We start from the raw sequence: 24,876 nt of genomic DNA, 5'->3' as shown, positions 1-24,876 counted from the left end.
ACAAGGTGGAAGGCATGGTGCAGGGTCGCTCGCAGAACAATACAGAGTAAATGCACGTCTATCAGGATTTGTTTTTAATGTTTATTATTTTTCCTTTGCCCTTATTTCCAATAACCTGATTTGATACATGGGATTTTTGACTGGGCTTAAGATAAACGCAGATATAACATTAATAATGTCAGAGTATTTATCTACATAAAAGTTTAATGGAAGCGTTTTGTGCATTCATTAAAGAATCATAGATTATCACAATTGTCTTGCTGTGCTCCCATGGGAGATTGAAATGTTAGTAATTTAAGATTCATTGAAAAATTGTAAATGCTTGAAATTAAATCTAATTCAGTGCATTAATCAAGAAGTTTCTGCTGTGGAGTCTGGAGGTCATTTCAGTTCAACAAATATTGCCAGACACTTTAATGGGCACTGGGGATAAAGAGATGAAAAAGATCCAGTGAATTCTCTGAACGAGCTTCTAGTTTCATTGGTGAGATGGACATAGCAGGAGAATAATCCAGTCCACATGGGGCCGAGGGGAGTGGGTGATGTACTTTAATCTGGAACTCAGATGCCAGGAGGGGGAGGGTAGGTCAGGAGAAATGGAATGAGACTGATGAATGAGAAAGGGTGGTATCATGACCCAGAGAACCTTGCACACCATGCTAAGGAGTCTGGACTTTTTTCATATAGACACAAAGAAGCCAGAGGTGGAACAGAGAGATCAACTTGGAGAGAATTCCAATAGCCCAGGCAATGCAGCTGAAAGGCCAGATTTACTGCTGCTCAACAAATATTCATCAAGGGACTCATGTGTCCATCCAGCCTTAGACTCTAGAGATACCATGATGAACACAACAGATGGTCTCTGCCTTCTGGGCACAGACAATTGAATATAAAATATTAATGAATAATTAAATAACTGCATGAATACAAAATGAAGTAAAGGAAAAGTTATACTTTTACTAGAACATAATACATAGTTACCTAACCTTTTAGGTTAGAGGTTAGACAGCTTCCCAGGGTTAGTAGCATCTCAGATGAGACCAAAATGAGTTAGCAGCAAACCATCGGTCAGATAAGGAGGGTAGGGGTGGCTGGGAAGAGCCTGTTCTCCGGAAAATGTAACTGACAGGAGTCAAGGGAAAGGACTGTCTGCTAAAGGAATCAAAAGAACCCCAGCATGGCTAGAGCAAAGAATTATCAAAAGTGGTTCGAGATGAGGGTAAAGGCCAGGTATGCAAAGCATTAGAGGTCAATATAAAGGCTTTCAGGCTCTAAACTTAGGCTCTAAGGTTAATAGGAAGCCACTGAAAGATTTTAAGTATAATATAATTTATATTTTGGAAAGATTATCCTGATTTCTCTGTGGAGAATAGACCTGAGATGCTAATATGGTTACAGAAAAATAAGTTAGTCCATTGTAAGTTCTGCAAGCTCAGTTGGTATAAATTCAGTGTCTAGCACTGCCTGGTACCCTGAAGGCACGCAACAGACATTTGTTGCATATTTAGATAACCAAATAAGATTATCCACCATTTTTATCTATTTTTATTTGACCCTAAATTTTCTTGAATGAGGGAAACAGTTTTTCAAGGTCTAAAAGTTTACAGCCCGTGAGGAAAACACCCTTAAGACAAGGGTAGACAATTTTTGTTCTCTGAAGGACCTTGAAGCATTAGTGATAAAATGTCTAAAAACATTTTAAGTGTGTCATTTGGATGACAAATGAAAAGACACACTGTTCCTCTGTGTTCCCAAAGCCTCCAGAAGCACAGGCCAATAAATAGAACAAACTCATACATGGATTATTCACTGGAATATACTGGCTTTCAGTTTGTATGAGTCAATTTTCAAAATGATACATTAAAAATTTTTATAACAGCTTTATTGTTATATAATTCACATATCATAAAGTTCACTCTTTTGAAATATGCAGCTCAGTGAATTTTATTGTATGAAGAGAGATGCGCAACCATCACCACTCTGTAGTCTTACAATATTTTTATTACTCCCTCCCCCGCAAAATCCTATATGTATGAGCAGTAACTCCTCATTCCCTCATTCCCCCACCTCAACTGCCGGTACCCACTAGTCTACTTTCTCAGTGAATTTGCCACTCTAGGTATTTCACAGAAAGAGAATCTCATAATATGTGTTCTTTTGTGACTAACTTCTTTCACATAGCATGTTTCCAAGGTCCAATCATATTGTACCATGTACTTCATCCTTTTATACTGCCAAATAACATTCCATGGAATGGCTATAAAATATTTTATCCAGTCATCAGTTGATGAACATTTAGGTCATTTCTGCTTTTTGCTAGTACAAATAAAGCTGCCATGAGTATCCTTATATAATTTTTTGTGGACATATGGTATTAAATTCTCTTGGATATATACCTCAGCGTGGAATTGCTGGGTCATACTGTAACTCTATGGTCAACATTATGAGGAACTGCCAAACTGTTTGCCGAAGTAGCCGCACCATTTTACAATACTCCCATCAATGTGTGAGTGTTTAAATTTCTCCTGAGCCTCAACACTTGTCATCATTTACATTATAGCCATCCTAGGGACTGTGGTGTGTCACTGCCTCCCTGTGATTTTTTGCATGTCCCTAGTGACTGATGATGCAAAACATGTTTTTGTATGTTTATTAGGCATTCACGTATCTTCTCTGGAGAATGCCTGTTATTTAAAACCCTATGCCCATTTTTATTAGGTTACTTTTTACTGATGTGTTGTCTAATTAAATTAATTAGTGCCTACATGTAAATACTACCTTGGAGAGTGTAATACATGACATGGATGCCTTATTTCTGATTTTAAAAGTCATCAGGGGCCTTGGGGGCCATGGAAGGTCCACCAATGGCCATGATGCTCTGTGTGATCCTGAGCCTGGAGATTCCATGCCCAGGAGTGGGAATGCAGCCAAGGGAGCTTAGCACAAGCCCAGATTCCCAAGAAATACTGTCAGAGATGATGGCTTTCATAGAGTGAGGGTTTGGTGCTTAAAACTTTTTATTACTGTGCAAGGGGATATAAAGAACTGCCCATTGGAGCGTCTGTCCTTCTATAGGAAAACCATCAAACTATTGAGAAGTTTCACTACTTTGAAAAGAGTCTGGAGACTTTAAATCATGGTAAATGTGAAGACCACGAAGAAAGAGCTGGAAAGCTACTTCTCTTTACTTGAGCTTAAACCAACTCATAGAAAGCACAGAAAAGAGAAAAATCTAAATGTTTACAAGTTCATCTGATCGTTGACATTACAAGCAAGATTTTTTTAAGGAGCTGCATCAAAGCAAATCCAGCAAAGCTACAACCAAAACAGCCTTCGAAATCCATAAGAAGAATGGAGAACAGCTTCAGACAGCAGTAACAGAGACTTCAGAGATAAATACCAATCTTCAGAGAAGCATAAAGCTGCTTTCATAAGAATTTCAAAAGTAGAAGGGAAGAAAGGGCAGAATTACTCTCGAGGGAAAAAAAAACCTCTTGTAAACCCTGCCTAAGAACGAGGTCTTAATAATAAAGAGAGTCTGATCGAGCCTCTAAGTGAAGACTTGCTAAGATAAGCAATCAGGCTGCTGTTCTTGAGGGGAGAAACATGAATAGTGGGAATGTGAAATTGGATACGTCGAAGGTATCAAAAAATGGATAACTTTTAACTGGTGAAGCCAAAGGATTGCTGATTTACAGGACTGAGTTAATACCAGTTTACAAACTCTCAATTTAAAAAAAAGACAGCAAATGTGCACAAAATTAACTGCAAAAACTAAAATCATAAATGCACTTAAAAATTATGTGCCTTAAAAATCAATGCATTAAAAATCTCCAACCAAAAAAAGCCTTGTTGCATTCAGAAAACACCCAGGTAGAAAGCAAGAAGCAAAAACTCCAACAGAAATATCACATCCTTGCTGAACTTCATCAAGGAAAAAAACCAACAAATTTTTATGCAGTATTCAATTTGGAGAGAATTTATCCCATTTAAGGTAGAGGATAACTTTTTCAAACCATCTGTGAACATCAGTGATGCATATGAATAGCTACACATTCATAAAATTCAAGCAAAAATTATTTAAGAAAAATCACAAAGAATTACTGGGTATTGTTAACACCTTCTTATTCCTGGGAGACAAAAGCTCATATTACTGGAATAAGAGCTCTATTATCACTAAGAAACTTCAGTAACATAACAAAGCAAATGCATACATGATGCAAAAATTGGAAAAATTTAACGGTTCTGAAAATTATCCTTCCATTCCTGATTTTCTAAAAAGTACACTTGGGGGTCTGAGACTGCAGTCCTCCAGACACCAGGAGGCGTCTGGCTTTGATGGTGGGGGATGAAAAGATCCTTGCCTGGCAAGTACCAGCTGTCAGTCCCCCGGCTCCCTCCAGTCTGGCCAACTCCATCCTGAGTCAGCAGGTCCTCCAGGAGAGAAAGACAGGGCTGTGTGGTTACAATAGTGATCTTAACATGAAAGCATATAAAGAAGAATTGAATAAAAGGGAGTCAGACGCCTGGAAAGAAGAAGGTATCAGGCAAGAAGGCATAATAAGAGCCTTCAAATATCTGACATCTAAGATGGCTTAGTCCCTGTCTTCAAAGCAGTCCTACCTAGTGTACCATGCATGGTAACCTAAGATGCAGGTATCCACCCACCATAAGGGTGGATTCTCCAACGACTAGACATATTGAACCACTATTCCCAGAGATCTTTGTCCAGATTTCCCTCTATAGGGCCTCAGGCCTTCATAAAACATTTAATAATTTTTTTTCTTTCTCAGGAAATTAGGTAGAAATAAAGAATGATGGTTATCATTCTCAAGTAATCTTTCTCAGAAAAGTAAAAATCACAAATTAATCATGCAACATTTTCAAAGTCTTATGAAATGTCTATCCTTAAATTATGCAAGCTTGTTATCTAGTACATTCCTAAAACATTAAGACTTGCCGTATATGAGGTACATGGGTCTTGAATGGTCGTCACCACTGCCAATCATTTCAAGAGAGGTTATCGAAGGGCCAAATTGGACCTCGCCACTGCCCACAATCCAAGTGTGCAAGGGTCAGATCTCCAAAAGATGAAGGATTCAGATTTAATCAGGCATGTAAAGGAAATTCTTACCAGGAGAGGCTGAAAATATTACAGAACTATCTCAACATGTTGTAATCTTTGAGTAGAAAATCAGTGGGCAATAGGATTACCCTTTGACTTGCCTGTAGTCCGAAAAATTTTGTCTTGTTTCACATCTGAAGAGAAATAAATGGGCCTAGCACTGAAAGGAAAACCCACTAACTATTGCTACATGCTTAGCGCCACCAGTTCTGGAACGGCAAGCTCCCTATCACTGCTTAGTATATAGAATTAAGTGGGTGAAACCTTTCAAAGTGATCTCTGTGCAGAATGCTGAGTTGGACTGGATGACCTTCTCATGGTCTAATGGATCTTCCTTTTCTTCTCTATTAGCTTATAGATTTTTCTGGGTTTGGTTAGCCCACTTTCATTGGATTCTATCAGAGCTGCCTTTTACCCAAGGAGCTTACATTTTCCCCCTTTGATTGGTGCTGATTTAATTCTTATGGCTTTCCCCTTTTCTCGTCAAAAGTCTTGTTTCTCAGAAGAACCAGCTCATTTGAACAACATAATACTTACAAGTTCAACATTAGTCTACCACATTAGCTAACCAAAATTAGGCAAAGGTAAACATGACATCTTTAAATGCATCATGAAGGTATTTTTAATGAAGTCTTGCCCAGCTACCCACAAACTGCCCACAGGTGGCTGATTTATAATCTTTGGTCACAGCGCTGTATACTGTAGTAATCAAATACAAACATGTACATGAATGAAAGCTCCTAAAAAGGTAAACTTCAAAAATAATGTCTGCTTGGCTTTTTACACATTGTCATTGAGAGAACATGACTGTCAGCTGACGGGTGAGCTGGACCCAGGCAACCAGAAGTTCCTTCCCCGCCTCCCCCACCCTTGGGATGTGTGTTCCACCCACCATTCCCACCACACAAGGAGCTGTTTTAAGGACAGAGACTTGAGAGTAACTGCTTCAACCTTATGTGTCCCATAATCCCTATTATGTAAAATTGAATACACAATGATTTTTTAAGGAAAATATATACCACACTAGAGAAGAAATAGAAAAAAAAAAACCTCTGCTTTACCATAAGTAATCCATTTGAATGTTCCTTTCAACTTATATATAAAGATATCACTGAGCCACCCAACAATACATGATTGATTCATTAGGCTTCATTTTACAGATTCAGATAAATGTAGGTGTGCAGCGAAGAAGTGATCAGATATTAGCTATCTCAACAATGTAGTCTTAATTAGAGTGCATTAGTGTGTACAATTCATCTTAAACTCAATTTTGATAGGTATTAATATTGAAGTACTTGGCTTTCCTAAAGTAATTTAGATGCAACCAGCTGAAACTCTACTAATGTGCACAGATAAGAGATACGAAAACCTGATTTCTGTTAGAAACTAGCTGGGTGACTTCTCCATCAGACAAGAAAATCCCCACATGGCCAGTAAGACAAGCTGAGACACACTCTTGCCATAAACTCCGCACCCAGCACGGTGTCATATAACCTGCAGGGAACCCTCAAGCCCCAGCTGTGGAAACACAGCCTACTAGAACTTCCGAGATGCAGCAAAGCAGGGAAGTACATAGTGATAAACACCCCCATTCAGGGAAAAGAAGGACCTGAAGTAAACAACCAACTTTACACCTCAAAGAACTAGAAAAAAGAACAAACTAAGTTCAACATTACCAGAAAGAAGGAAATAACAAAGATCAGGGCAGAAATGGGTGAAATAGAGACCAGAAAATACCAACAAAATTGAGAGCTAGTTTTTGGAAAGATTTTAAAAAATGAATCATCTTTGGTTCCATTAATTAAAAAAAGAGAAGACTCAAGAAAAGTAAAAATGAGAGAGGAGCTATTACAAGTGATACTACAGAAATACAAAGGATCGTACAAGACTATTACAAACAGTTATAAGCCAAACAAATGAATAACTTGGGAGAAACAATTCCTAGGAACATAGATCCTACCAAGACCGAGACATGAAAAAACAGGAAATCTGAACAGACCAATGAGTAAGAAGATTTAATCAGTAATAAAAAAGCTCTCAACAAAGTTAAAGCCAGGACTAGATGGTTTCACTGCTGAATTCTACCAAATATTTAAGGAGGAATTTTATTTTGTCAAGTATATCACAATAAAGCTGGAAAAAAACTTTTTATTTCTATAATTTTATAGAATCAGTGTTCAGCTGAGTTTCTTGGTAGCATTTGTTCCACTTAGAAGATGTTCAAACACTGAAATTAACCCAGATCCTGAATTATGTTCCTTTAATAAGTTAAAGCATTAAATTATATTAATAAATAATATGCTGAATTCAATTGATAGTAAATAGAATTTTTTTTAAGATCAAGTTTTTATCAAGTTTTCTTGGTAAGGAATCATTCATTCATTTTCTACCAAAAAAACCTTTCAGTTATTTCCTAACAAGGAAATCATATCATTTCTATCAAATAATTAGCAATTAATATTCATTAATATTATAATACATTATAGACTTTGGAATAATGTTTTCTAAACATTCCAGCTTTTTCTTCTCGTTTGAGGCAAATCTTTAGAATGATTTGCTTACATCAAATTCCTCTTTAAAATTTTTTTGAACTCTATACCACATTAAGAAAGAGGTGTTCTCTTTGAAAGCATTTAAAATACCAGAGAAATCAATGAAGTATTTATAAAGAATATAATGTAATAATAATCCGTAGGCTTTAAATGGTTACCATGGACAAGACACTAATCTAAGCATGAAAACACATCTTATTCTCACTAGAACTCTATGATGTAGGTACTGTTCTTGACCTGCCTCACCAAAAAGGAAACCAAAGCAGAGAAAGATTAAATAATCAAGTGCCCAAACTCAAAGCTTCCAAGTGGCAGAGACAGATGGGAAATCCAGTCTGAGAGCAGAATGTGCTTTCTAATCTCCATACTTTGATGGCTCTCTGTTAATGCTTTATTAGATTTTTGTCTGAGTCCCCAGAATAATTACAAAATTAAAATACTCTCTTATAAATTAATTTTGTTTCTTTACTGGTTTAACCAAATTGGAAATACTTATGATTTTACCAGGAAACTGAAAATGTTTCCAGCTTTTTTTTCTTCCAGTTGAAATTCATCCAACAGACGTATGATACATCAGGTACCCCTATGGATTTCTCAAAGTGGATATATGTATTTACTGAGGACTAGATTTGAAAGTACTAGATCTCAGAGATTGCTTTGGGAATATGAGAAAGTCATTATTTGCTGGCTCGCCAGCAATTTATTTTGAATTTGTTAAATTCATTGATGTGTGAACAGGTTATCAAAGCTTGATAAACAGCTTATAAATCACTTTGAAGCTGGCAGAAATAAATATTAATGAGTCAATTTTCAAGGAATTTAAAGTCAGTTTCTCCTTCTGTCACCATAAGTATTAAAGAGAATCCCAGTTATTTTTTTAATTTGGAAAAGAATCTACAATTTATTAGTAATAATTGATGTTTCTCAAGATAGTTATAGGACCATTTATTATACAAAATAGCTCTATTTGCTTAAAAGAAAAGGATGTTCTTTGAAAATCCACCAAGAAGTTGCATATGACAAAAAAATGTTAAAATTTATTTATAAAACACAGTGACAATGATGATTCTAATCCTTTAAAATACTAAAGTAACCTGCTTCACTGAGGTTCGCTCAGGGCTGGCCCCAGAATAGGGAAAGTAAAAGTAAGCTTCCAGGTACCAAGTGCATTCCGACATCAGAGCCTTCTGTTATCCCATTTAAACCATCACTCCCTTCTTCACAAAACAGACTCAGAGGGTTATAGGCGCTTGTCCAGATCACATGACTAATAAGCAGTGAACTCAGGATTTGAAAACATGTCTACCTAATTACAAATCTATGTTAGTGGAGACTTTAAAATAGAAAAAAAAAAAAGGCAATTTTCTATGTGATTGATTTTAAGGATACAAAAAGGCCCTCCAGGTCTCCAAAATACATGCATAATAAAAAGAGTCTTAAAAATCTGTTCACTTGTGTATATTAGAACACTCTGGCCCTGAGAGGTTAAATGGCTTGCCACAAATTAATAATTCAAACCTGGACTTGGTTTCAGATTTGTTGTGCCTGTTTCCCCTTCTGGAGATACTCAATATCATACTATTGATATTTTGTATCCTAGACCTACATGTTTCTTCCTCATAACTATGAAATACAGGAACCCTTAGACAGCTTTTATAAACCTTATTTTGAGTTGGTATATTATGTCCCTCCCAAAAGTTCTGGTTGCATGCATGGTCTCCATAAAGGGACAAGAGACTGCAGAAAGGCCAGGACACCAGCTGAATGGATCAGGGAGTGAGAAGTGAAATCCAGCTCACACTCTACCTGCCAAAACACATCACGCCATGACATCCACCTAAAGAGGGCACCACTGCTCACTTGCATAAAAGTACCATATAGGCTCACACAGGTATTGCAAAGATCCTGAGAGCACGGAAGAAAAGGGGAGGAAGGTGATGTGCTTGGGCATAAAGATTTTCATATTCAATTTCTATTGGAAATTAATCAAAGGAACTGACTTACAAAGTCAATAATGAGAATGTTTATTAATTCAGTAGATCAGTGTTAGGGTAGGGAGATGTATTCTGTCTGCACTAAGGAATACAACTTCATTTCAGGACAAGAGATTTAGGATAAACAGCTCCAGCGGGTCCTACTTCACTGTATGGGATACGAGAACCATAACTAGAATGGCCTGTGAATATTTTTTTAAGTGGTTCTACAGAAGACGAGAGAAGTAGAAAACCCTTAGGTCCTTCGATTTGATCATTTTGTTTCTTAAAGTCTTCCTGGAATAAAATACCAGGATGCTGTATAGACCATGTTTTGAAAAATCACCACACCAGCACTGCACCAGGTCCTGGAGAGTCTCTGAAGAAACACTTTTGAACCCTAAGATATCAAGTCTTCAATTAATGAATATATAACTGGCATTTTCTATTTTAAAGCTGGATGTGTTTGAAATACTAACAATAACTACCCATTTCTGGAGTACAAGACACCATAGCAGGTAGAATGCCTACATTATTGCCCACCTTCCCGAAAAAGAATACCCCAAAACTTATGTGTTACTATTTTCCTCTTATCACCAAGGAAACTGAGGCTCAAAGGGGCTCAGGGACTTGAGAATTACTGGCAGACTGCAGATTCAAGTCTACGCACTCCTGATTTTAAAACGGAGCCCTCGCTACCTCACCGAACTTCTACTTAAAGGAGAAACTGGTATTTTAGCTAACCAAGATTCTGATGTAAGATGTAAAATATATTTAGAACTGACTATGACATCCCACGCATTCTCAGACTATTTCCCAAAGTATTACCTGGGAAAGCTGCCGTAACTGAAAGTCTATAATGATGCGCTTATAATCAGCACGCTTTCTGTGTGCAGCTAATTGTTGACTTTTAAGAAATCGGTAACCGCTGAGTGGCTGCTTACCTGTTCCAATATTTTCTGTCCATCAAGGTGAGCCTGCATCACAGCATCATTAACGAGCAAGTGGAAGTTCAGGAGCACGTGTTCAACATCATATGTCCCATGCATGGCATCCGACAGCTCTTCCAACGACCGGATGTACGTGTGCCAGTGTGGGTTAAGCTCTGCCACGTGTGCCAAGCAGCCTCTCACGACGTTGAGGCAGTAGCCCATGCATGGCTTACTGAACGTCAGGCCCTGGCAGTGAGGGCAGTACTGCATCCTCAGGAGCGCCCTGCTGCACTCTTTGGAGAAGCGCAGGTGGTCTGTGGTGTTGATGACTTCAATGCCCAGATTCAGCGCCTGCAGAAACGTGCGGCTGGGCAGCAGCGATCGTCCCATCTGCCCCAGGACTCTTTGGGGAATGTTACCGAACGGACTGATGTCCCGGCGGGCCATCCGGATGCATTCCGAGTATTCCAGGGAACTGTCAGTCACCCCAGGGTTAATGAGATGATTGTAGACTAGAGGGAAAAGACTGTCAAAGAATCTGTTTACAAATTCTTCAGGATTAACATCCGCACCAAATAAATAGAGCCCGACATCAGTGAAGAACTCCTGGATGGAAGCAGCAGCCTCCAAGGCCATGTTCCTGTAGGTGTTGCAGAAAAGTATGCTGGTGTAATTCTCTGCTTGTCTGATGAGCGTTTCAAGGGTCTCTGTAACACAAGCAGAGGTAAAGGATGAAAAGGCTTAGTCGTCACATTAAAACTGTTCGTCCATCTCCTCCAGACAGTGAATGACTTCAGTACATCGAAACTGACCTAAGAGTCTAAATGGGAATGCTCAGCCTGCTGAACCCAATTTAGCTTTCCGAGGATAATGGCTGGTCAGAGGTAGGCATTACACACAACACACAAGTTTTAAAGATATGTATTTTCTAGAATCAGACACAAAAAGTATAGACATCAAAAAGAAGTCACATGCATAGTAATTTCTTACTAATTTTATTTATTAATCATTCATAACCCACTAATGGTAGGAAAAAAAAGTGTCACTAAGAAAATAACTTCCAATCATGAGTTTATTATTTACAAAAGATAATGATATTAAATATTTGACTCAACACCTAGTGTATTTTTATAGTTTCTCTTTTTTCTTTCTTTTTTTTCCCCCCAGAATGAAAGCTAGTAGGTTACAGACTAGTTACTGCAGAGAAAGGCTCAATTCCCAAAGGGAAACCTGGCAACCCTCAGACCTCCTAGCATGTTCAAATTACAATGAAAATAAAACATTTCATGATTAAACTGTCCTTAAAATTGTCAAAGCCTGTTAAGCAGTGGGAAAATCATGAGCCATATTAACTGATGAAAAGAAGTGTGTAACCATCTTCTCAACTGTCATCTGTTGTTTTTAATCATCTCATTTTCAAAGACTTCAAAGATTTTATTATCTTACTTAAATAATAAATGCTTCCAAATCAATTTCTCCACAGAAAGTACAGAGACTGATTTAGCCACAAATTAAAGGAGGTGGCAGTAATCAGTAAGTAAAAGTTGTATTTCAAAACGAAAGCTTTAGGCAGCAGCCAACTACCATGGATATTCTAGTAATTACATTTTACAATTAGCCTAAATATGATACTGGACTGTGTCGATATATAATTAATTATAAAACACATCAATAAAATTATCTCCCATAACCCCAGTCTTACAGTTATTTTAAATTAGGTTGTAAAAGGTCACACAATAATTTGGTAATCAAACTATTGAGTATATTATAAAAAGAGATGAAACAACAGTAAAATAAAATGAAATGATGAAACACAGAGTTGTAGGGAGAGCTATTAATAAAGGGAAACTGTGTCATGAATATACCACAGTGCCCTTCAAACAAACAAAAAAACACTTTCATAAAGAAGAGAGACAAATGAAATGCAATACTATGTATTCCGATTCTTTTCTGAGACTGGTTCCTGTCAAGTTCCTGGCTGTAGCGTGATATATCAAGGTGCAGGTTATAGACTAAATGTTTGTTTCCTGTCCCTCAAAATTCTTATGTTGAAACTTAATTTCCAGTGTAATGGTCTCAGAAGTGGGGGCCTTCGGAAGAGGATCAGGTTGTGAGGGTGGAGCCCTCATGAACAGGATAAGTGAGCTTATGAATAAGACTCCAGACGGTTCCCTTGCCCCTTATGCCATGTGAGGACACAGTGAGAAGATGTCTTTCTATGAACCAGGAAGCGGGCTCTCACCAGCCATGGAATCTGCTGGGACCTTGATAAATTCTGTTGTTTATAAACCACCCAGTCTATGGGATTTTGTTATAGCAGCTGGAACTAAGAGAGTGCCACTATCCTGTAATCAAAGGCAACAGCTTTATAATCTGTTGCATCTCTACTGCAACATAGAGCACTCCAAACTCAAGACTGTTAACAAGGTAGGACCCCTGTGTTTACCCTGCCTTTCAGTGCCCACTAGAGTACAAGCTACATACTACGTACTCAGTAAAAATGTGAAAGAATGGAATTAGCATAGTAACTGACGTCTTCTGTTGAGATTGGCTGCTCCACCCAGTGAGAATGTATCAACACAAGTCTCTCCAACTGGCCTGATCACCTGGGTTGTGTGAGGAAACTACGGATTTCCAGGGCTATGCACTGGAGATTCCAATTTAGTATCTTGACTCTGGAATCTATATTTGACAAACAGCCCCAGTGATTCTTTCGACCTGGCCAGTTTTTGAAATATTGCAATTGCAGGTAATCTGTGACATGTTCCCCATGCAAGCATTCCACAATGACAGTCTGAACCCAGAGCTGCAGTCTCCGCCACTACCCTCTGTTTTCACAGATCCACAAGAGTGAGTGTGAAAAGTAAATTCAACCTTTGTGGTTGGAACTAAAATAAAACTGCTAAGATTATATTTTTTTCTCAATAATACAGGCTCATTTTTCTCAGTAATTGGTTTGTGGCTATGAATTGTGAGGTGGCAAATGATTTTATTTACCAATAATGGTTAAACAGCGATACTTGCAAATAATTTTTTTTCAAGATAAAATAAGGATAGATCTGAAGATACCCATATATCACAGGCACCTTTACCTGCTTTCCCTCAGGTTTCCTAGGAAGGTCCTATAGATGTGTTTGTGCCACTGATATCTGCCATATGATTTTCAGCACAGTGAATGTTGAATGCTACTCCAGGCAATACAAAACATTCCACCTGATTTCTGCCAACTCTGAACAATGCTCAAATACACATTTTTTTAAGTAAAAAATAAAACATTTCTTTATAAATTCCAGCCCCATTAATTTATAACTTATAATGATTCAGGAATATATGGAATTTAATTTTTCATTTGCTGTAACTAATAAGTTTTGCAAATTAATTTATTTTATGAAAGCGATACTGAGAATATATTTAATATTTAGGAGCATCCATTCAGAGTAAAAATGAAGGTAGTACTTCCATTGTTATTCCTTCTAATAATAAGGCTGCTCTGCGTTACTGGCAGTGAACTAATTTGACTACTGTTTGAGTTAGTAATTAAAAATAAATTTCTGAAAAAGGTTTACAATCTTTATTCTATGTCAGACTGGTTTTCCTCTAGTTTAGTTTTTATTTTTAAATAAAATGACAAAAAAAACTGGTAAAAATTTAAAAATCATATTATGGCAACATTTAAAAACTTTCCCCTAATATTACACACATTAAAATTTTAATTTTCATGACTATATACTGATTTTACTATTCTTTGAATGAGAGAATATATGTTCTCAAATATCAACATTCTGATTAAATACCAAAAATCTAAATACAAAATAGCTTTTTAAAAGACTTATCCTACAATAGTTTTTCACTATTCTATTAATTCATCACAATATAAAGATTTCTCTTTCAATCTGTGCTAAATCTGATATTGACATATTCCAGTTTAATTGAATTCTCTAAATACATGTTAGGTATGTGTTTTTGAATGTTTCTACTTGTGATTCTAAACATTTCTTAAATCCTATCAATGGTGAAAACTGTGAACAACCGTTCTATAAACATTTGGTTATTTAATGCTTAGGAATAAACCTACTTTTGTGAATATTTGAACCTAATAACTTCATAAATTTTAACATATAAACATATATGAGAAACTGAACAATCTAGAAGTCAATCCATTGGATAAATTTTGCTAATAACTTTCTATGAAAAGCTGGTAAAATCAGAAGTTGAATTTACTAAAATTAGTTGTATTAACTCTGAATTGGCAAAACTATCCCTTTGTTCTACTATGTTTGCCACAAAGTTGAGTGTTCCCATTTTATGGCACTAACATTATGATAACAAGAATTTTAAATGAACAAAATATTTTGCTGCTCTGAAACAGAATAACCCACATATAAAATCAGTGTTTATAAAGTCAAGGTAGCTTAGGTGCTGAATAATTTATCATATCTATTTAATTATTAAAGAGAAACTATGTAGTTGCTTTGATTACAAAGTTTTATAAATAAAAAACACCCCTTACCCAAGCTAAACAAGTAATGTGCCAAAAATTGTAACATATGTTTAGAATAAACATTTGCTAGGTTTGCTTAAGGAATTTAAGAAATAGACTCGAAAAATCATCTTTTTGTTGTTTTTCCATTGATAATTTCAATAACTCTTCTTTTCAGTGATATTAGATCAAGTTCATCAAGGCAAGAAACGTCCAACTTGCCTTTTAATGCCTAAGAGTGGTAGACTGAATACAAAGCTGCAATCTAATTACTGATTGACTAAAAACATAATTTCTCCCAGCTTTATGAGAAAAATAATTTATGTATTATCTCATTAAGTAGAAAGTGAAGTTGGAATGCATGAAGTTTATCTGCACCCACGTCAACTGCCAACATTAACATTCTGTGAAAATGTAATAACAAAACACCTATGATTAGATATTTTATATCAACTTTTTCCAGCCCACATTCCCTTTAGACACATTTCATTTTAGGTACAAATAATATCTAAATCAAGGATTTAAACTTAAATAAAACTATTGGAGAAAAAAATTAGGTGATACTGATTTAAAATTACATTTGACAAAGGGCAAAATCAGTAAAGATTTACATGCAATAGATTTTTGCAATGGGAGAAACAATATTTATAGAGCTTTTATTGCTTTAAAGATAAAGTTGATTTCAAAACTAATGATCATGAAATAGCTGTTATAATAATCTCCCCAGCATGACATGAACATTATATGACCCTTTTCATATTTTTTAAAATATTTTTCCATATATGAACATTTTAAGATACAAAATGTGAAGTGCCTGCTACAATTTAAGGCCACAAACATCCCCAAACATAGCAAAGAAAAAGAGGAAGAAAGATTAAATCATAACAACCATGAGTAATCAGATGATTTTATAATGTGTACCTGCGTTGAAGAGAAATTTTCAGAGTAAATTTACATATTTGTCCACGACAATTCTCAAGTCACAAATTTTGTTACTGCAACAGAGAATTCATTACTATCCTGTAACATTACAGCTAGTCTGTGCCAGAAACCATGTACCCCTCTGTACTGAATTATAGATAGATGAATAGATAGCTAGATCATTTAAATTTCTCAACCAGTTTTTATCACACATACATTACAATGAATTGTAATTCCTTCTGCTTTTTTTAACAAAAATATCTCCCAGTAATTTTAATATAGTTTCATTTAATAATTCTTTTAATTATCAGATCATTCTAGCCACTCTGAAGATATAATGAAAGAAGCAATTATCTATTTCTCTAGTCTGCAAGTGTTTATACTGAATTCATCCCTGTGATATTTGCATATTTCCTCAATTTTTTCATAAGGAAAAATGAGTAATAAAAGTTTTCCAGAATATTAATTTAATGCCATATTTTTAAATATTAGGCAGTATGATTTATAATATCATTCTTCAGAAATTAGTCATCTATACAAACAGTGAGTGGGATATGAACGTGTATCACGAAGAATTAACACATTGGTAATTAATCTGGTCTCCTAGGATAAGTGCTATATAGAAAAAGCGCTTTCTCAACTTTCTCCTCCCCATTAATTTAGTCATCATGGTACTTCACATTTATTTCTAATATCATTTTATAATTCTTTATTTTCTAAATGTCGATTTATGATTTTAGCAAGAATTTAAAGTAAATTAAGCATTTAATGTAACCAATAAAATCAGTGTCAAACTTACTGTAGACTGTTTCATGAATTATTGTGGCTTGAATATTTTAAATCAAGTCTGCTAAGAATCTTCAAAATAAATCCAGAAACACAATTTAGAAATACAAAACTGTCACATAAAACAGTGTCTTACTCATTACTATACATGATCTTCAATTTTTATACAAAACTGTGTAAGAACAAAAAAAATCAATATCCTTCATTGGCAGTAATTCCTCTTTTGTTTTTGACTTTTGGTTAACTTTATATTCTAACACACTGGTCTCATTAACTTAAACAAACAAATACCTTTATGTCATTCTACTTCACAATCTCTACCCTCGTGTCCTTTTTGACATCTCAAGAAAAAGAGATGTTCTGTATTTTCAGCTTATTCTGGCCCATTGCCCATTTCATCTGTGATGTATTCAAGTCTAGTTCATTTTGCCGCTAGCTGGCTACTTCATTCATTCATTCATTCAACCAGTATTTTTCAGCACCTGTTGTAGACCTTAAAGCTAAGGCTGAAAAAGCCATGCAAGTGTTTGTCCTCATGAAGCTTAGAATCTATAAAGGGTAGGAGATAAAATATAAAAACAAAGGAATAAATAAAAATGATTTATTATTGTGTTAAGTACTGGAGAGATTAATAAAAAGGAGAGTAAAGGACCAAAAGTGATGGGGGTACTATTTTGGATGGTTCTAGGTCAATCTGTCCATTACCAATTCATTAAAAGACAAATAATCAAAAATAAATTCCCTGATTAATCTATTTCCAGTGGCAAACTTTCTGAGTTTACTAAATATACCCAAACTATCCAAATTGTATATGATGTTTGGTTATTTGGCAAATTAAAAAAAATTAATGTTGGCAAATTGGTTTGGGCAAATTGTTGTTTGGTTTTTTTTTTTTAATTGGCCATTTTATACAAAGTGAGCAGGAAAACCTTCTGCGAGGAGGCAACATTTAAGTAGAGACCTGAATGATGAAACACAGGCAGCCATGAGAAGAGGGGGAGTGGTCTGCAGGTTCACAGGAACTGGAGTGCAGGATTCTGAGGGGTGGGAAGCTTGCTGACGTTGGGAAAAAGAGAGGCAAGTCCATGTGCCTAGAGACCAGTGAGTGAGTGGAGAGAAAGGTCAGAGGAACAGGCAGGGGGCAGAGCACAGCAGCCTCACAGAACCATGGTAAGGGAGTTGAGTTTACTATGTAGAATGGGAAGTTGCCAGATAATTTTAAACATGGAGAAATCTGGTTTCTGGTTTGCACGTCAAAGGATCACAGTGGCTGCTGCGTGGAGGATCCGCTGTTGGGGCAGGGGCAAGGCTGAAAGCAGGCAGTACAAGTAATGGCTCCAGAAACGTAAGTTACAGTATGAGTGACAGGCGCTGGTGGGCTGGACTACAGTGGTCATGGGGCAAGCTGCAAAATGTGATCACACCGGCCATGTGTATTGAATAACAGGCAAAAGGACTACCTGCGGTATGTAAGGTGAGCGTGGGGCGTGGAGGAAGTGGATACATGAGGGATCATTCTGAAGCCTGTGCCTTGATGTACGCTGGTGCCATTGACTCAGATGAGCAAGACACTGAAGCTCCGTGTTTGTGGTGTGAGATGGAAATTAAAAGTTCTGTTTCGGACAAGGTGAGGTCAAAATGCCAATTAAAAATCTGAATGAAGTTTCTCAATACAAAGTTAGATACGATGATTATTTGGGTCGCCAGGGACAAGTGGAGGCTGAGAGCAGAGATCTGAGAGGGCTCGGCCTGGAGAGGAACGTCATGGTACTGGATGAAATAACCTGGGGGAGAAGACAGAGAGGAGATCCAAAAAGGAAGGAGCCAGCAGGAAGAATGAGAATAAGGAGGCAGTGAAGTAAAGGGAAAATCAAGAAAGGAGAGTGTGCCAGAATCCAAGGGAAGAAAGTAATCCATCACCTCAGATGCCATTAAGAGGTCAACTGAGATGAGGAGTAACAACCGACTATGGAAAGTGCCAAGAGAGAGGCTCCTGTCGACCTTGACAAGAGCTGCCTCAGCAGAATGTGAGCACAAAAGAGGACAGGAATTGAGGCAACTCTAGACAACTCTCTTGCAGATGTTTGCTGTAATGGAAGGAGAGAACCAAGGCCAGTGCCCCAGGGATGTATGAGGCCAAAGGGTTTTGTTTTTATGAGGAGGGGAAATTTGTTGAATGTTCATATGCTGATAGGAGTAGTCTGACAGACAAGTGAAAACTGATGACTGAGCAGGGGGCAGCGGATCTGTGGGAGAAGATTCTTTGAATAAGGAAAACAACGTGATCTAGGGCACGTGTGGAGGCCAGGATACTGGACAGATCAGTGGGTGTTGAAGTAGCCAAGGATGATAGTGGGGGAAGTGAAGGGAAAGAGAAGAAGCCAGTAATAAAATCTTGAATCAGTGAGAGAGGATAACCAGACATCTGAGAAATGACAGTAGGTGATGGTAGCGGGGAGAGAGTCTTTCAGCAGGTGCCAAAGGGGATTTTCTTGAGGACAATGGGAGTAATAATGTGAATCAGGAGTACACCTCCTCCAATCATGGAGAACACTTTTATTAGTTTCCTATGACTGTTGTAACAAACTACCACAAATTTAGCAGCTGAATACAACAGAAATTTAATCTCCCACCATTCTGGTTGGTAAAAGTAAAAAATCAGAACCACTGGCCTGAAATCAAGACAGGCTACCCAAGCTCGCCCCACAAGCTCTAGAAGAGACTGCTCCTTACGTCTGCTGACTTCTGGTGGCTGCCGGCTTGTGGGCACAAAACTCCAGCCTCTGCCTCCGGGGTCACATTGCCTTCTTTCAATACATCTCAAATCTCCTCTGCCTCCCTCTTTTAAGGATATATTTGAGCATTTAGGGCCCACTCAGAAAATCCAGGATAATCTCCCCATCACAATATCCTTTATTTAATCACATCTGCAAAGACCTTGTTTACTTAGAAGTAACACTGACAGGTTTGGGGATCAGTCTCTGAAATCTCTGCAGTCCAATATTCAGCCTATGACAATACTGACCGTGGAAGACAAAAAATGTCTACACTTGACTAGCAAACTCAGGAGACAATGATTCCAGCCTAGGCTCTTCCACGTACCAACTGGATGAGCCCTTTCACTTCCCTAATCAATTTCATCTTTAATATGTGGTATTTGCTACGTGATAGTGCCTGTTCTGACTGTGGGACAGGGTTTCTGTGAAAGTCAAATGAAATAAAGTACAGGATGATGCCTGGTGAACTCTCCCTCCTCTTATGTTTACGTTCTGTGCTAGAAAAATGTTAAGAATCACTGTAACCTCCTGCGTTTCCTCAGAGATCATGGGTACCTTCAATGAGGGATCATGTCCTGTTCATCTTTATATCTTTCCCCTCTTGGCCCGTGGGAACTCAATACCTTCGGATGGGTTCAGGTTCAAGTCCACTCCAGTTAAATGCTAGTTGTGTGGCTGTAAATTTCCTATTTCCATATGCTTCACATATTCTCATCAGAAAACAGGTAGAGTAACGGTACCCATCTCACAGGTACCATCTCACAGAGTGACTGTGAGAATCAAATGAATTTGCTCATGCTACATCCTTGCCTAGTGCCTGCAGGTGGAAGGTGCTTGAAATACCTTAAAGAATCATAATCATAATAATCCCTCACTTCTGCCAGGTTACTTGCTTATCATAAACCAGATGGTTTATGAAATTCTTTTGGTAAGTTAATTGACTTGCTTCTCCAACCCATAGTGTGGTTACTCTTACAGAAACAGAAGGATGAAGAAGAAAAGAAGGAGAAAGAGGAGAGAAAGGAGGAGAAAAAGGAGAAGAAAAATTATTATTATTGTTGTTGTTGTTATTTATTCCCATTTTAAACATGATCAAGCTGAAGCACTGAAAACGTAAGTCATTTGCTCACGGTTTACATAGAAAGTGGCAGAGCCTGGATTTCAATCCAAGCTTTCTGGCTCCAGAGTCTGGATTCTGAACATTCAGGCTATAAGATCTCTTTTTCAATAGGCTGAAAGTCTATTTAAATTAGTTGAAAAATAGGAAGATTTTTATATATTTAAGCCCAAAACAAAACAAAATAAAACCAAACTTTATTTACATGCCTGAACAAAATGCAAAGATTTCACTGTTAATTTAGCACATTGAGCTATTGTGTGGGATACTCCAATTTGTCTACTGTAATTATCCCTCTTTATGGAGATTAACTAGCACCATTATATTTGAAGAGACTGTAAACGGAAATGCACCAGGATTTAGTTAGACAAGAAGGTCAAGTTCCGTTCAGGGATAAAGGTTGAGGAAATAAGGATTGTTGCTGGTGATGGTCTTTAAATCCCATTAGGCAAGGGTGGAACACTTAGGCAGACAGGAAAACTGATTGGGTCAGATCAGGGGTTATCCTGAGCCACTGACACAGTCCAGAGGTCTCCAGCAACCTCTTCCTAACCAAATGAAATGCCCTTTTCAGAGCTCACACTCTCCTGGTTACTCTCGCCCCTAAACCTGGTGATATTGATTCTCTTACATTCTCTGTGGGTGAAAATTGTTTCTTTCACTTGTTCCTCTAAACCCTAGGCCAGATTTTGCTAGGCCACGGTTCTTGCTCCATATTACCTCAATCAAACTGTAACACCACTCAATATCAAATGAAACTCCCGAGCCAATGTCTCCCAAACTTACATATGTCATGGGTTTCCCAGAGATTCCCAAAGCTTTTATTCTCAGGATCCTTTACATTCTTACAAGTTATTGAGAAATCTGTAGAGCTTTTATCTTGGAAGATTATACTTATATATTATTTTTAAAATAAAAACTGATAGTTATTTTAAATATTTACTAAGTATACCTTAAAATAATCATAACAAGCCTACTACATTAGAATACATTATATGTTTTATAAAAAGTAACTATTTTCCAGAACAAAAAAATATTAGTGTGAAGAGTGTCATTATTTTATATTACTGCAAGTTTGATTCATGTCTGGCTTAATAATTTAAAAGAGCTAGATTCTCATATCTGCTTCTGGATTGAATTTGTTACAATATATTGTTTTGGTTGAGATCTATGAAGAAAATCCAGCCAAATACACATATGCAGTTGCAAAAGGAAGGTATATTTAATGGTCTTTCCAGATAATGTAAATATTCTTCTTTGATATTACACCAAAACTTGACAAGTACTTAACTGCAATGTCACATTGATCTATATTTCACTTTAAATGGTTTGGTTATCCATGCATTGACATTCAAAAAATATTGGTTCATGCATTATTCAGATATTCCCAATGCTGACACACATCATATCATTTCTGTAAGTATTAGGAATCTTTCAAGTTTATGGTGATGGTTTTAAGTTTTCTAAAATTCCTATTTTCTCTTGAAAGGACAAATGTCATCATTGGCAATAAACACTGTGAGTTGTTTTTCTTGAAGTGGCAGGCTCATCTTGGCCCACTCTGAGAAGTCTGCCAAATACTCAAGTCTGAATCATCATAGTTTGTCTGCCAATTATTTTTTTTCATGAAAAAAAAAGTGTTCAAAAATAAAGAATGCTTAGTTGAGCTTGTAATTCAAATAATCACATAACTGTCTTTCATCAAGACAGCCATTATAAGTCAGTATGTAGAAGACATACTTCATGTATTCTCATATCATCACACAGAATATGGAAATAGATATAATTGAGGGTTGGTATTTAATAAAATTAATAATTTTTGCTGCTTTATCAGGACATTATTCAATAAAACTGGATTTTTTTCCCTGCAAGTTTGTAGATGTAAAGAATACAAAAACAGTTCCATGGCACTAACCGAATTTGTGCTAAAGCTCCAACAGTTTTGCTCACCACTGGGTTTGTGCTGTCTATGCAAATGCCAGTGCAGAGAAATAGGCAAAGCACGTCTTAGTATTATGAAAATTGTTCTGATCTCCCATACCTCCTGAAAAGATCTCAAGAACCACAGATTACACTTTGAGAATTGTTGCTGAAGCAAAAACTTCCTACCTGGAGATCTATTTTTCAATGCCTAACATCAGCCAGGAACTCTTTTTGCCTACTATCCCCTCTGCTTTTCTCAGCATCTTTCTGACTTTATTTTGTGTATTAGGATCAGCCTTCTGAGCATCCAGATTCAAGGTCCTGAAACTTTTATTCCCTATTTCTAGTTAGTCATCAATAAATAGTCTTGTCTTTCTTTCTTTCTTTTTTTTTTTAATCTTTTCCATTTGCCACATATTGCCCAAAAATCTATGTCATCCAACCTGAATTACTAAAAAAGCTCCCACTGGTCCCTCAGCCCTTTCTTTCCTCATTTCAATAGTGAGCATTCTAAATGTTTTCATCCTGCCTTTCATGTATGTATTTAAACACAATGTTCACTCCAGGACCAAGTCCAAATTCCACAGACCTGAGCAAATCAATACAATTCTATCTACACAACAAGGTCTCCAAAACATGCCTAAATGGATATTCAAGTGCTAGAAAAGCCATGTTTTCACGTAGCATGTGGCATTCTAAATTAAAATGAGTGAACTGGATTTACAGTCCCTCTAAATACATAATTATGCTAACCTCAATCTTTCCTTTTAAAGTCAGCTCTATACAATCTACAAATACACAAAAGGGAATGATTTCCAGTTAATACTGCTAGTATCCTTTAATGGTGGTTCGATTTACTTTGTCATCATATTCAATTACATTTATTTATCTCATTATGTCAAACCACTACAAGTCATTGCCCATATTAATTGGTCTAAGAAATATCTTTAATTTACATCCTCTTCTAGAAAATTTTGGTGGTTTTTTTTCCCCAAATAGTGAAGTACAAATATGTATCTTAGCATCTTACATCTTTCCAATTTTATGGTTCCTGGAATATTTTCTGACAATATAGTGTTAAAAATACATTTGTTTATTTCTATTAGCTTTATACTAATGGCTAAGGAATTTCACAGAGCAATACAAGAATAGTCATTATATAAATTCATACTAAAATAAAATATTGATGAGTTTTAACCACTTTATGTTCTAATATTAGGAAACTAAAAAAATAGAGGGGGGAGCGGTTAATTCCATTCCTGATTTTAGACCGTCCTAGCATGGTCCTTCAGATCAGCTGGATCGTGTTGCCAAGTGCCATGTTTGAGTGCTTCTTACAGTTACAGGCCAGCAAATAGAGAAAGAAATGGATTGAAAGTACTCACACCACAGTTACAGGAAACTTAATAAATATACTGTTTCTACCTTGACAAGAGAGTAACTCCCTCCGAAGGTAGGCAATTTTTTAGACCACTGCATTCTTTCCAAATAGCAGGAGGAAAAATTGCAATACTTTCTGATAACTGAAATGGGTTATAAAGCACAAAATCAATCAGACCAAGAAGAGTCTGTTTTACTACAACATCCACACCTGCTTCATAGATGTTATCAGAAAATATTCCAACAGTAACATAGTCAAAGGCAGAAAGCACAGGATGTAACAATTGTGTGATTTAGCTATAGAATCCTAGCAGCCCTTTATAAATTGACCAGAAATCTAAATTTGTTTTTAAAATTGTGCTTCCAAAGATATCTTTAAAAATCTAAAATTTAAAGAATTAGGATTTCAAAGATATGACTTTAGACATAATATGGGTTTTCTTTATGAAAATCTACCAAACGTTCTCCCCCACCAAAAAAATTTGTTAAATAAAAATGGTAAAGATTCTTTTCTACAATTTTACCAAACAAGGTCAAAGCGTTTAGAATATCAGTGTATCCGGAATGCAAGCAAATGTGATAGATATACCAAAATTCATATCCCAAATGCCCCACAATCAGCTCAGGGACTAGGTTCTTTTCTATTAAAAATAAACAAATACAATTAAGCCCTTCAGATAAAGAGGGCCTTTTCCTTAAGAAATACAAATATGATCATTTCTAGGAATTATCATGAAAAAAGTTTTAAAATGTATTTTTGTTATGTGTTATATTGAGAAGGAATAAAATATTTATAATTTTCAAACATTCTTACCTAAATATTATACACTGTAATTTGCTGAACTTTCTTAATTTTTTGCTAATTTTCTAAGATATATTAAAAATCTTTTGTATTTTTTTAGTAAAATGA

General features: G+C 36.4%; 1 protein-coding gene across 2 annotated transcripts in view; it reads right to left on the bottom strand.

The window, feature by feature from the left end:
• GPC5 (glypican 5) overlaps positions 1-24,876 on the bottom strand; it is a 1,165,610-nt gene that overhangs the window by 930,689 nt on the left and 210,045 nt on the right. For both annotated transcript variants that reach the window (XM_072976438.1, XM_072976439.1), the window contains exon 3: positions 10,595-11,289. In XM_072976438.1, coding sequence (XP_072832539.1) covers positions 10,595-11,289 — 695 coding nt within the window. The remainder of the gene's footprint in view (positions 1-10,594; positions 11,290-24,876) is intronic.

This window comes from Vicugna pacos, chromosome 14, assembly GCF_048564905.1.
Source record: "Vicugna pacos chromosome 14, VicPac4, whole genome shotgun sequence".
Taxonomy (NCBI): domain Eukaryota; kingdom Metazoa; phylum Chordata; class Mammalia; order Artiodactyla; family Camelidae; genus Vicugna; species Vicugna pacos.
The sequence above is the reverse complement of the archived record's forward strand: the minus strand, read 5'-3'. Positions and strand labels throughout refer to the sequence as shown.